This window comes from Chlorocebus sabaeus, chromosome 24 (genome assembly GCF_047675955.1).
Source record: "Chlorocebus sabaeus isolate Y175 chromosome 24, mChlSab1.0.hap1, whole genome shotgun sequence".
In the NCBI taxonomy this organism is placed as follows: domain Eukaryota; kingdom Metazoa; phylum Chordata; class Mammalia; order Primates; family Cercopithecidae; genus Chlorocebus; species Chlorocebus sabaeus.
Window position 1 is genome coordinate 76,061,066 of NC_132927.1, and position 14,303 is coordinate 76,075,368.

The 14,303-nt window shown below is 40.9% G+C and overlaps 1 protein-coding gene across 1 annotated transcript in view; it reads left to right on the forward strand.

Moving 5' to 3' along the window:
- The window catches only part of CYP46A1 (cytochrome P450 family 46 subfamily A member 1), a 43,427-nt gene that overhangs the window by 16,175 nt on the left and 12,949 nt on the right, over positions 1–14,303 (forward strand). Inside the window, exons 6-7 of the mRNA XM_007987804.3 lie at positions 6,412–6,550; positions 7,337–7,447. Of these exons, the coding sequence (XP_007985995.1) occupies positions 6,412–6,550; positions 7,337–7,447 (250 nt within the window). The remainder of the gene's footprint in view (positions 1–6,411; positions 6,551–7,336; positions 7,448–14,303) is intronic.

Here is a 14,303-nt window from a genome sequence, read left to right on the forward strand (position 1 = left end):
TCCCATGCAGTTTGGGAACATCAAGGGCTGAGTGCCCATGATGACCAGAAGCATGGGGGTTCCTGTCCTCCAAGAGCTCCCCACATCAGACTTCATCACTCCTTGTCAGGGCTTCTTCTTGTATTCATTTTAGTTTTTGTGTTTTGGTGATATAGTTGTGCTTTGTATAATGATGTTTCGGTCAACGACAGAATGCATATGTGACAGTGGTCCCATAAGATTATAATGGAGCTGAAAATTGCTATTGCCTAGTGATGTTGTAGCCATGGTAATGTCGAAGTGCAATGCGTTACTTGCATGTTTGTGGTGGTGCTGGTGTAAACAAACCTACTGCACTGCCAGTCATACCAAAGTCTAGCAGATGCAATTATGGAGAGTACATAATATAGATACTGATAATAATTGACTATGTTACTGATTTATGTATTTACTATACTTTTAACCATTCTTTTAGAGTGAGCTCCTTCTACTTATATATTTTTTTAAAGAGTTTACTGTACAACAGCCTCAGGCAGGTGCTTCAGGAGGCATCCACAAGAAGGCGTTGTTATCGTAGGCGATGACAGCTCCATGCCTGTTTTTGCCCCTGAAGACTTTCCAGTGAGGCAAGATGCGGAGGTGGAACGCAGTGATATAATGTGTGTGTTTGTGTCTTAGTTTTTCACAAAAAAAAGTTTAAAAAAGAAAAAATAATAATGATAAAGCATATAAATAAGGATACAAAGAAGATAATATTTTTGTACAATTGAACAGTGTTTGTGTTTTAAGCTAAGTATTATTACAGGAGTCAAAAATAGTAAAAAATTGAGAAGTTTATAAAGTAAAAAGTTCTAGTAAGCTAAGGCTAATTTATTATTGAAGAGAGAAAAAAATTTTTAAACTCAGTGTAGCCTGTGTCTAGTTTTTATAAGTCTACAGTAGCGTGCAGTAATGTCCTAGGCCTTCACACTCACCACTCACTCACTGACTCACCCAGAGCAACTTCCAGTCCTGCAAGCTCCATTCATGGTAAGTGCCTTATATAGGTGGACCATTTAAAAAAATCTTTTAGACTGTGTTTTTACTCTACCTTTTCTATGTTCAGATATACAAATACCATTGTGTTTCAGTAACTTGTTGCACAGGTGTACAGCCTAGGAGCAATAGTCTAGACCATATGGCCTAGGTGTGTGGTAGGCTATACTGTCTAGCATTGTGTAAGTATACTCTGTGCTGTTCACACAATGAAGACATTCCCTAACGACACATTTCTCAGAATGTATCCTTGTCGTTAAGTAACACATGACTGTATTTTACTTTTTAAATAACTTTTATGGAGGTATAGTTCACATACCATACAGCTCACCCTTTTAAAGTGTACGATTCAATGGTGTTAGTTTATTCATAGAATTGTATAACCATCAACACAGTATATTTTAGAACATTTTCATCACCCTCAAAAGCAGTCATTCAGCTGGGCGTGGTGGCTCACGCCTGTAATCCCAGCACTTTGGGAAGCCAAGGTGGGCGGATCACCTGAGGTCAGGAGTTCATGACCAGCCTAGCCAACATGGAGAAACCACATCTTTACTAAAGATACAAAAATTAGCTGGGTGTGGTGGCACATGCCTGTAATCCCAGCTACTTGGGAGGCTAAGGTAGGAGAATCACTTGAACCCAGGAGGTGGAGGTTGCAGTGAGATGAGATCGTGCCACTGCACTCTAGCCTGGGTGACAGAGTGAAACTCCATCTCAAAAAAAAAAAAAAAAAAAAAAAAAGCAGTCACTCCCCATTTCTTCCCAATTCCTCTGTCTGCTGCTGGCAACCACTAATTACTTCCTGTGTCTATGGATTTTTGCGTTGTAGACATTTCATATAAATAGAATCATGCAATACAAGGTCCTATATGCCTGGCTTCTTTCATTAGCATCATGTTTCTAAGGCTCATCCATGGTGTCATCTATATTCATGCCTCGTTCCTTTTTATTGCCAAATAATATTTCATTGTATGGATATACCACATATTGTTTATCCATTCATCAGTTAATGGACTTTTGGGTTGTTTCGACTTTTTGGCTGTTATGAAAAATGCTGCTATGAGCATTTTTGTACAAGTGTTTGTGTGGACGTATGTTTTCATTTTTCTTGGATAGTTACCTAGTGGAATTTCTGAGTCATATTGGTAATTCTATTTTAACATTGTAAAGAAGGTAATCTTTTACTTTGATATAATTTTGAATTTATAGAAAAATCACCAGAATAGTGTAAGGGACTCTTGTATATCTTTTACCCAGATTCACTTATTGTTTATTATTTAAATCACCATTTGCTTTATCATTTCTTCTCTTTATGAGTGTATATGTAAATGTATTTATCATTGTGTGTGTATATATATTTATATTTTTTATATACTACATATTTTATAAAACCATTTAAGAGTAAGTTACAGACATTGCACTCTCCACCTTTAAATACTTCCATGTATATTTCCTAAGAACAATGACTACAAACTATAGTTTATCAAAATGAGAAAATTAATGATATTAATCTAATACTGTTATCTAATTCACAGTTCATATTCAAAATTTGTCATTTGTGCAGTTGTAGCTGTTTTATTTTCTTTGTCTAAAATCTAATCCATGTTCATGTGTTTCATCTAACTCCCCTGTCACTTTAGCCCCCTTTATTCTAGAACAGTTCTCAGCCTTTCTTTGGCTTTCTTTACCTTAACATTTTTGAAGATGACAGGACAGTTTTGTAGATGGTCCTTCAGTTTGAATTTGTCAGCTGTCTCTCTGCACTGTTAGACTCAGGCTATCCCTCTTTAGTGGTAATGCTACAGGGTGATGCTGTGTCCTCCTTGGGGCATTGTATCAGGAGGCACATGCTACTGATTTGTCCCATTACTGGCCATGTTAAGTTTGCTCAGTGGTTGAGGTGGTGCCTTCCAGGTTTCTCCACTGTGAAGCTTCTCTTGACTATGTAATCTGTGGAGGACTGCATAAACATTCTTGCTGGAACTCTTGCTACAGCCTCATTGTTGGCTACTCCTGTTTCCCACCTCCAATATATCCACTCACCACCCTGGAGAGATCTTGCTAAAACAGATATGACCATGCCACTCCCCTGTTCTGAAGCCATCAATGGCTTCCTATCAGCTGAGAGATGAAGATCAGACCCCATTCACCCTCAGTCTGCCCCTAAACCCCTCCAACCTTTGCATCCCCTCTCCCCAGCCTTTCTGGATACCACTATGCTCTTTCTGGCATCTCTGCTGTTCCCATTGCCTCAATGTGAACCTCTGGGGAATTCCTGTTCCTCCTTTGATACCCAGCTAAGATGTCACCTACTGAGGCTCAGTTCATGCCTCCATCAAGGCACCTGTCACACCCAATGCAGTGCTTCCATTCATGTCCACCTCCCTCACTAGACCACGGATCCCTGAAGGCAGAAGACGCACCCTGTCCCTGACTCCTGCGCCCAGCACCAGGCACCCCACAAGCCCTCCAGGAATGCCCATAGAGTGAATGAATGCGTAAGTGAATCAATGAATTGGAATAGTCTCAGTCTTACTGGAAAGTTGTCAGAAGTGAAAATGGGAAGGAATAGACTGGAAAGAGACATTTATTTAAAAAATACTTATTGTGCTGAGAGCCAGGGTTACAAAGGCCAGCCAAGCAAACTTCAGGAAGCTTTGAGGTTATGGGAGACATCAATTCTAACCAGATGATGGCCCACATGATCATGACATAACCATATCATTGTCCTGATGAAGCATCTCAGCACATAGAACTTCGTGAACAGTGCTTTATAGTTTATGAAGTGCTTTCACAGACATTTTTATTTTTTTAACTTTTTATACACATAGCATAAAGTTTACCATCTTAACCATTTTTAGGTGTGCAGTTCAGTGGTATTAAATTCATTCACATTATTACACAACCATCACCAGATATTTTTATTTTTTAATCTCACAATAAGGTGTCGTCTTAGAGATGACCGTTTTATTATAAATGCCAAATTTACAAGGCTTTATGAAAGAAACTTTAGAAGATGCCTATAAATGTTTATGAAAGTATTCTTGAGCCTTGATGAATCCTAATTCACTAATGAAGAAAAAATAGGAACCACTGATGAGTTTCTTCTCCAAACATTACCCACACAGAATATCCTTTCATACTTTTAATAAAATTGTGAGAGTAAATTGCTAGTTTCTACTTTTCTAGATTTTGGTTTTACGGGAAGACCTTGGTCTGAGTCCACCAAGGGAGTCAGGATTTTATTGTTCACCTAACACTGTAGCCCAGTTTTGTTTCTACAATAGCTGTAAGAGATTCAGTGTTTCTGCAATAACTGGCCACATACTATCTGGATAACCAACTTAAATGTGATTTTTTAAAAAAGACAACAAATAATCTTGCAAGTAAATATATACTTACCAACCATGTAAGGGTTATGAGAAAAAGTCAAGGGTGTTGTGGGAGCATATATGGCACCTACCTGGGGCTCAAGAGTTATTGCCTGAGGAAGTGGCCTTTGAGTGTCCATCTGGAAAAGGGAGGCATTCAGGTAGTGATGGTTGTGGGGGATGGAGGGTGAGTGCTCCAGGAGAGGGGATGTGTGTGCACCAGCCCCAAGGTGGGCAGGAGCATTGTATTTGGAGGAGCTAAAAGGCCCTTGGAACAGGAAGGCAACGTTACAGGTGGAGGTCAGCAAGAAGTGGACTCCACCTCTTAAGCTCAGATGAAGATTTTCATCCCCCTCCTAAGGGCAACAGCATGCTTCAAAGTGTTTTATGTTGCAAAGAGACCAGATGAGAGTGGAGAACCCCAGGCCCGCCTGCTGCCAGGTGTGTGCATGGGCTAGATGGGCAATGAAGAGCTGGTTACTACTTTAGTTTTTCTTCTCCCATTTTCTCTCTCTCTCTCTCTCTCTCTCTCTCTCTCTCTCTCTCTCTCTCTGTCCATCTCTATCTCTATCTCTCTCTTTTTTAGAGACAGGGTCTCGCTCTTTCACCCAGACTGGAGTGCAGTGGTGTGACCATAGCTTACTCTAACCTAGACCTCCTGGGCTCAAGTGATCCTCCTGCCTCAGCCTTTCAAGCAGCTGGGGCTACAGGAGTGTGCCACCATGCCCTGCTTTTTAAAAGTTTTTAATTTTTTTGTAGAGACGGAGTCTTGCTGTGTTGTCCAGGCTGGTCTGGAACTCCTGGCCACAAACAATCCTCCTGCTTTCGCCTTCCAAAGTGTTGGGATTTTAGGCATGAGCCCCAGGCCCTGGCCCCATTTTCTCTTTTTAAAAACTTTCTATTTGGAAATAATTTCAAATTTTCAGATACGTTTCAAGAATAAGAATAGGACAAAGAATACCCATGTACTCTTTACTCAGATAATATTAAAATATTAACATTTCTAGGGCCAGGCACGGTGGCTCGCGCCTGTAATCCCAGCACTTTGGGAGGCCAAGGTGGGCAGATCATGAGGTCAGGAGTTTGAGACTAGCCTGGCCAACATGGTGAAACCCCGTCTCTACTAAAGATACAAAAATTAGCCAGCCATGCTGGCACGTACCTGTAATCCCAGCTACTCAGGATCCTGAGACAGGAGAATTGCTTGAACCCTGGAGGCAGAGGTTGCAGTGAGCCAAGATTGCACCACTGCACTCCAACCTGCATGACAGGGCAAGACTGCATCTAGGAAAAACAAACAAACAAACAAATAAAGTAATAAATAGAACATTTCTTTGAATGATAAAAGCAGCATTTTCTCTTAGCAAAATTTCAGAGACATGTAATGTACAAAGTGGCAGTCCTGTCCTTCCAACTCCCTTGGGGTTGCCATTTTTGTGAGTTTGGAGTGCATTCTTCTGTATGTCTTTCTAAGCTCTGTGCCTGGGAGGGAGCCATGTGGGTTGGGAGCTCTGGGGTGCAAATGGTATCTGAGGACTCATTTCCACATAGAGATGGACACCATGATTGCTCAAGGACAGGCAGTGAAGTGGGAAAACAAAATGCTGCAGCTGGTGCCCAGGGCAGGGCAGGTAAGGAGAGCAGGCAATGGGAGTAGAGGGGCAGGAGGGGAACCGGGGCTGCCCTCTCATGGACTCTAGGAGGCCCAGAGTTTCTACACTGTCATGCCCCTTTGAGATCAGGGCTGAGGGGCCACAGTGACCAACAGAGGACCTGTGGAACTGTTAGGACAAGAGCACAGAACAGCATTCATCCTGAGTGGAGGAGAATGGTGAAACCCCAGGGTTTAGTTCAGTTACTACAACTCCAACCTGCAATCTGGGTCTCAAGGGGAGGCCAGAAAGACGGGAGGGACCACCCACCTTCACTCTGCACAGTATCCTCTCTGCGGAGAGGGAGGGCATGTGGCAGTCCACTATATTGGGCTGGCCAGTGGCCGTTGATGCCTGTGCTGTTTCTCCAGCTCCTTGGTTAGCTTAATGGAAACATTCAACGAGAAGGCTGAGCAGCTGGTGGAGATTCTAGAAGCCAAGGCAGATGGGCAGACCCCAGTGTCCATGCAGGACATGCTGACCTACACCGCCATGGACATCCTGGCCAAGGTGATGGGTGACAGTCGGGCATGGGGGCCAGGAGGGCCACATGGGGTAGAAGGGTCTCTTCTCTCCCTCTTCCCTTTCCTTCTCTCTTCCCCTCCCTCCTGTCCTCTAACATACCGGCAACTCCTGTGTGCTTCATATATTCTGCATACATTCTGTCTCCTTGAATATTCAAAGCAACCTAGTGTGAGTTTGGGACTACTAACTCATTCTTGAGAAAGGGACAGGTGCAGGGCCTGGCCTGGAGCTGGTCAATGGCAGAAGCAAGATTTGATCTCAGGTCTGCCTGACTCTTAGCCCAAAGGCTGCCTTCACTCTGCACTCCCTATAGGGTATGACTTGGCTCTTCACCCCACTAGACTCAGCAGTGGCCCCAGTAACCCCAAACCCCACTTTATGTGGGGGTGGGGCAGGTCAGGGAACTGCAGTGTGGGGACAGTGACTGGATTCCTCTTTATCACATTGCTATTCCTTTATCATTTTTGCTATTCATTCACTTCACTGTGAAGCTAGTATAGAATGAACACTTAAGGAAGGTAGCATTTCAGGGGAAATGCATCTTGTCAAGGAAGAAAGCTAAGTGTATTGAATAGCTACTATGAGCTACTTCATCCTCACAGCATTCCATGGGGATCAAATTATCATGGGTTCTCGTAAGCAGCTGATGATATGATGCATATAAACCCTTAACCCAGAGTCCAGGTGTCTAGCAGAATGATGCCAGGCTTTGCCCTGGATCTGCTGCCCTTCTGTGCCCCAGGGATGACCTTGCCCTTCTCTCTCCCCCAGGCAGCTTTTGGGATGGAGACCAGTATGCTGCTGGGTGCCCAGAAGCCTCTGTCCCAGGCAGTGAAACTGATGTTGGAGGGAATCACCGCATCCCGCAACACTCTGGCAAAGGTACTGCCTCAGCACCCCCTCTGGTGACCAACCACCAGAGCTGTTGTCTTCACTTGCTGAAGAACCTCCTTCAGTGATTTTTTTTTTTTTTCCAGAATGTGTTTTGAGTTCTGGTATGTCTGAAGTGACTTCTGAATCAGGATTTGCTTGCGTTGCCTAAAGTAAAGGCTTAAAATCAAATTGGCTTAAAGTGAATTAGGAGTTAATCTTTCTCTCATGTGAAATGATCCCCAAAGCAGGCAATCTAGGATGACTATGATGGCTCCACGGTGTCAGATTTTCCGGATCCTTCTGTCTTTCTGTTTCACTGTCTCAGCACATCACCTAATTCTCATAAGATGGCTGCTGCGAAAGGTGCAGCACCCTGCCTGCCACTGCCTATGCCCACATGGGGCCTGGGAACCAATCTGCCCCATCCACTGCAGCCACCATCACCTGCACGCACTGTCCAGGGACCAGACATGCCCCACCCACTGCCAGCACCCATGTGCATCGTCTAGGGGCCTGAGGAATGGTCTACCATGACTGCTGCCACCAGCGCCTGCCATTGAGAGGGCCTGAGGAGAGGCCTGCCCCACTTGCTGACACTGGCCCCCACATGCATCATCCAGGGGCCTGAGGACAAGCCTGCCCAGCCCACCACCCACTGTTGCCTGCACTCAAGCATGCCATCTGGAGGCCTGGGGATTGGCCTGCTCTGCCTAATGTAGGTAGTGCCTGTGTGCAATATTGGAGGACACCTGAGGATAGGCCCATCCCTCCTGCTACTGCTGGTGCCCACATATGCCATCCAAGGGCCTGAGCACAGGCCCATCCTAACCACTGTTGCCACCAGTGGTGCTCAGGGACTGGCCTGCCTGGCATCTCCATCCTCAGCAAAGCCTCAGCATGGCCTCCACTAACAATGACAGTCTAAGTCACTGAGAAACTCAGAGATACCACTGACACTGATTACATCTGAAGAAATTAAACAGAAACTATGCTACTGTGCCAATCCATAATCAAATCCAAAGCACCCTACCCACCCAACACTATGGACGCATCTATAGAAAAGTCTTTCCCTATGAAAGCCAATCCATAAAACTGGAAGAAGTAACTGTTCCACCAGATGCACATAGGGGCAAAAGAAACATGGAAAAAACAGGGAAATGCTACACGTTCAAAGAAACACAATAATTCTCCAGCAACAGATTCCAAAGAAAATAAAATTTATTATATGTCTGAAAAAGAATTCAAAATAATGACATTAAACTCAGTGAGACACAAGAGAACACAGACAAAAATGCAAAGAAATCAGGAAAACAATTCATGACCTGAATGAGAAATTCAACAGAGAGATAGATATCATAAAAGAGAAACAAACAGAAATCTTAAAACTGAGGAATTCAGTGAATGGAATAAAAATATAATTGAAAGCTTCAACAATAGACTAGATTAAGCAGAAGAAAGAATTTCTGAACTTGAAGAGAGGTATTTTTTGAAATAACCCAATCAGACCAAAAAAAGAAAAGAAAAGAAAAGATTGAAGAAAGTCTTTGTGACATATGGGACAGCAGTAGGTGACCAAATATTCCAGTTCCGGGAATTTCAGGAGACGAGATGGGCAAAGGCATATGAAACCTATTTAATGAAATAATAGCTGAAAACTTCTCAAGTCTTGCAAAAGATACAGACATCCAGGTACAGGAGATATAGAGATCCAGGTGTAATCGTGCTTTGTATAATAATGGAAGCTCAAAAATCTCCAAGTAGATTCAACCCAAAAAGGTCTGCCTTCTCCAAGGCACATTATAGTCAAACTGTCAAGAGTCAAAGACACACAGAGAATTTTAAAAACAGCAAGGGATAAGCATGAATTCACATATAAAGGAATCAGACTAACAGTGGATTGCTCAGTGAAAATCTCACAGGCCAGGAGAGAATGGGATAATATATTCAAAGTGCTGGAAATTTAAAACTGTCAGTCAAGATTATAGTACCCAGTAATGCTATACTTCAAAACTGAAAGAGAAATAAAGTCTTTCCCAGACAAGCAAAAACCGAGGTAAGTCATCACTACTAGACTGGCCCTACAAGAAATGTTTAAGGGAGTTCTGCATCTGGAAGTGAAAGGATAATCTCTATCATCGTGAAAGCACATGAAAGTATAAAACCCACTGATCGAGCAGATCAGCAAATGAGAAAGAGAAAGGAGTTAAATATTACTATTACAGGATGTTTACCAAATTGCAATGATAAACAGTAAGAGAGGAAGACAGGCATAAAATATATACAGTACAACCAGAAAACAATTAACCAAATGACTAGAATAAGTCCTTACATATCCATAATAATCTTGAATGTAACCAGATTAAATTCCCCCACTTAAAAGATATAGAATGGCTGAATGGATAAAAAAAAATTACCCAACTATATGCTGCCTACAAGAAACTCACTTCACCTGTAAAGACACATGTAGTCTGAAAGTAAAGGAATGGAAAAAGATATTCCACACAAACACAAGCCAAAGCTGTCAGGAGTAGCTATAATTATATCAAATAAAACAGACTTTAAGTCAAAGACTGTAAAAAGAGACCAGGTCATTATATAATGATAAAGGGATCAATTCTGCAAGAAGATAAAATACTTCTAAATATATTTGCACCCAATACCAGAGCACCCAGAGATAGAAAGCAAAGATCTAAAGGAAAAGATAGACTCTAATACAATAATAGCTGGGGACTTCAGCACTCCACTCTCAGCATTGTACAGATCATCTAGACAGAAAATCATCACAGAAACATTGGATTTAACTACACTTTAGACCATATAGACCTAATAGACATTTGCATAACTTTTCATCTAATAGCTGCAGAATGTATATTCTTCTAATCAGCACATGAAAGATTATCCAGGATAGATCATATGTTAGGCCACAAAACAAATTTCAACAAATTTTAAGAAATTGAAATCATATCAAGTATCTTCTCAGACCACAATGGAATAAAACTAGAAATCAATAACAAGAGAAACTTTGGAAATGGTACACATACATGGGAATTAAACAATATACCCCTGGATGATCATTGGGTCAATGAAGAAATTAAGCAGGAAACAAAAAAAAATTCTTGAAACAAATGAAAAGGGGAACACAACATACCAAAACCTATGTGATATACAGCAAAAGCAGTGCTAATAGGGATGTTTATAACAGTAAACACATCAAAAAAATAGGAAGATTTCAAATAAACAGCCAAATGATGTATCTCAAGGAATTAGAAAAGAACAAATCAAACCCAAAATTAGTAGAAGGAAATAAATAATAAATATCATAGCAGAATTAAAGGAAGGAAAGACTAAAAGAAATACAAAGGATCAATGAAGTGCAAGGTTGATTTTTGGAAAAGATAAACAAAATCAATAAACCAATAAATAGACTATCCAAGAAAAAAAAGACCCATATAAATAAAAGCAGAAACTAAAAAGGAGACATTACAACTGATACCACAGAAATACAAAGGATCATTACAGATTTTTATGAACAACTCTACACTAAACAATTGGAAAACTTGGAAGAAATGGAATTCCTGGACACATACACCCTGCCAAGATGATTGAACAAGGAAGAAATAGAAAATCTGAACAGACCAATGGTGAGTAATGAGTTTGAAATACTGATAAAAAGTCTTCCACATTTATGCAGCCAACAGACACATGAAAAAATGCTCATCATCACTGGCCATCAGAGAAATACAAATCAAAACCACAATGAGATACCATCTCACACCAGTTAGAATGGTGATCATTAAAAAGTCAGGAAGCAACAGGTGCTGGAGAGGATGCGGAGAAATAGGAACACTTTTACACTGTTGGTGGGACTGTAAACTAGTTCAACCATTGTGGAAGACAGTGTGGCAATTCCTCAGGGATCTAGAACTAGAAATACCATTTGACCCAACCATTCCATTACTGGGTATATACCCAAAGGATTATAAATCATGCTGCTATAAAGACACATGCACACGTATGTTTTTTTGTTTTTTTTTTTTTTTTTTTTTTTTTTGTGGCACTATTCACAATAGCAAAGACTTGGAACCAACCCAAATGTCCATCAATGATAGACAGGATTAAGAAAATGTGGCACATATACACCATGGAATACTATGCAGCCATAAAAAAGGATGAGTTCATGTCCTTTGTAGGGACATGGATGAAGCTGGAAACCATCGTTCTGAGCAAACTATCGCAAGGACAGAAAACCAAACACCACATGTTCTCGCTCACAGGTGAGAACTGAACAATGAGAACACTTGGACACAGGAAGGGGAACATCACACACTGGTGCCTGTTGTCGGGTGGGGGAAACGGGGAAGGATAGCATTAGGAGATATACCTAATGTAAATGACGAGTTAATGGGTGCAGCCCACCAACATGGCACATGTGTACATATGTAACAAACCTGCACATTGTGCACATGTAACCTAGAACTTAAAGTATAATAATAATTTTTAAAAAGTCTTCCAACAAAGAAAAGCCCATGACCAGATGTCTTTACTGCCGAAATCTACCAAACCTATAAAGAAGAACACCAATTTTTCTCAAACTATTCCAAAAAATTGAAGAAGAGGAAGTTCTTCTTAACTTATTCTATAAGGCCAGCACTACCCTGATACCACAAACAGACAAGGAAACAATAAAAAAAAAAAGAAAACTACATGCCAACGTCCCTGATGAACACAGATGCAAAAATCTTCAACAAAATACTAGCAAACAAACCTAACACAACAACACATCAAAAAAGTAATTCATCGTGATTAAGTGGGATTTATCCCAGGGATGCAAGGATGCTTCAACATATGCAAGTCAATAAATGTTATACATCATATTAGCAGGATGAAGGAAAAAAACATATGATCATCTCAGTAGTTGCAGAAAAAGCACTTGATAAAATTTAACACCCCTTCATTATTAAAAACTATCAACGAATTATGAATAGAAGGAACGCGGCTCAACATAATGAAGGCTGTATATGATACACCCACAGCTAACATCATACTTAGTGGGGAAAAGCTAAAAGTCTTTCCTTTAAGAACTGGAACAAGATAAGGATGCCTACTTCATCACTCTTATTCAACATAGTACTATTAATAGAAGTGCTAGCCAGAGCAGTCAGGCAAGAGAAAGAAATAAAAGACATCCAAATTGGAAAAGAAGAAGTCAAACTGTCCCTCTTTGCAGAAGACATGATCTTATATTTAGAAATTCCTAAAGACTCCACCAAAAAACTCTTAGAACTGATGAATGAATTCAGTAAAGTTGTAGGGTAAAAAATCAGCATACAAAAATCAGTAGTAATTCTATATACCAATAATGAACTAAGGGAAGAAGAAACCAATAAAGCGATCCCATTTACAGTTGCTATGTAGAAAATAAAATATCTAGGAATAAATTTAACCAAGGAGGTAAAAGACCTATACAAGGAAAACTACAAAACACTAATGAAAGAAATTGAAGAAGACACAAAAAACATCCCATGCTCATGGATTGAAAGAATTAATATTGTTTTTAAAATGACCATACTACCCAAAGCAATCTATGGATTCAATGCAATCTCTATCAAAATACCAATGACATTCTTCAGAGAAATAGAAAAAACAATCCTAAAATTTGCATGAAACCACAAAAAAGCCCAAATAGCCAAAGCAACTGTGAGCGAAAAGAACAAAGCTGGAGGCACCACACTACCTGATTTCAAAATATCCTGTAAAGTTACAATAACCAAAACAGCAAGGTATTGCTTTAAAAAATAACAACAGACATAGACCAACATAACAGAATAGAGAACCCAGAAATATATTCATGTATTTACATGAAACAGACTTTCAACAAAGGTGCCAAGAACATACACTGGGGAAAGGGCAGTGCTGGGAAAACTGGATATCTGAATGCAGAAGAATAATAAACCAGACTCCTATCTCTCACCATATACAAAAATCACCTTAAAATGAATAGACTTGGCCAGGCGCAGTGGCTCATGCCTGTAATACCAGCACTTTGGGAGGCCGAGATGGGCGGATCACGAGGTCAGGAGATGGAGACCATCCTGGCTAATATGGTGAAACCTTGTCTCTACTAAAAATACAAAAAAATAGCTGGGTGTGGTGGCACACACCATAGTCCCAGCTGCTCGGGAGGCTGAGGCAGGGAGAATTGCTTGAACCTGGGAGGTGGAGGTTGCAGTGATCCGAGATTGTGCCACTGCACTCCAGCCTGGGCGACAGAGCGAGACTACGAGACTACGTCTCGAATAATAATAATTATAATTATAATTATAATTATGATAATAGACTTAAACATAAGACCTGAAATTTAAAACACTAGGAGAAAACATAGGGGAAGTGCTCCAGGACATTGGTGTAGGCAAACATTTTATAGCTAAGACTTCAAAAATACAGGCAACAACAACAAAAATAGACAAATGTGGCCAGGCATGGTGGCTTGTGCCTGGAATCCCAGTACTTTGGGAGGCCAAGACAGGCGGGATCACTTGAGGACAGGAGTTTGAGACCAGCCTGGCCAATATGGTGAAACCCTATCTCTACTAAAAATACAAAAATACAAAAATTAGCCAGGCATGGTGGTTGGCACCTGTAGTCCCAGCTACTCAGCTACTCGGGAGGCACAGGCAGGAGAATCACTTGAACCCATTTGAACCCGGGAGGCAGAGGTTGCAGTGAGCCGAGATCATGCCACTACACTCCAACATGGCTGACAGAGTGAGACTCCATCTCAAAAAAAAAAAAAAAAAAAAAAAAAAAAAAGACATGTGACTATATTAAACTAAAAACGTTCTGCACAGCAAAGGAAACAACAGAA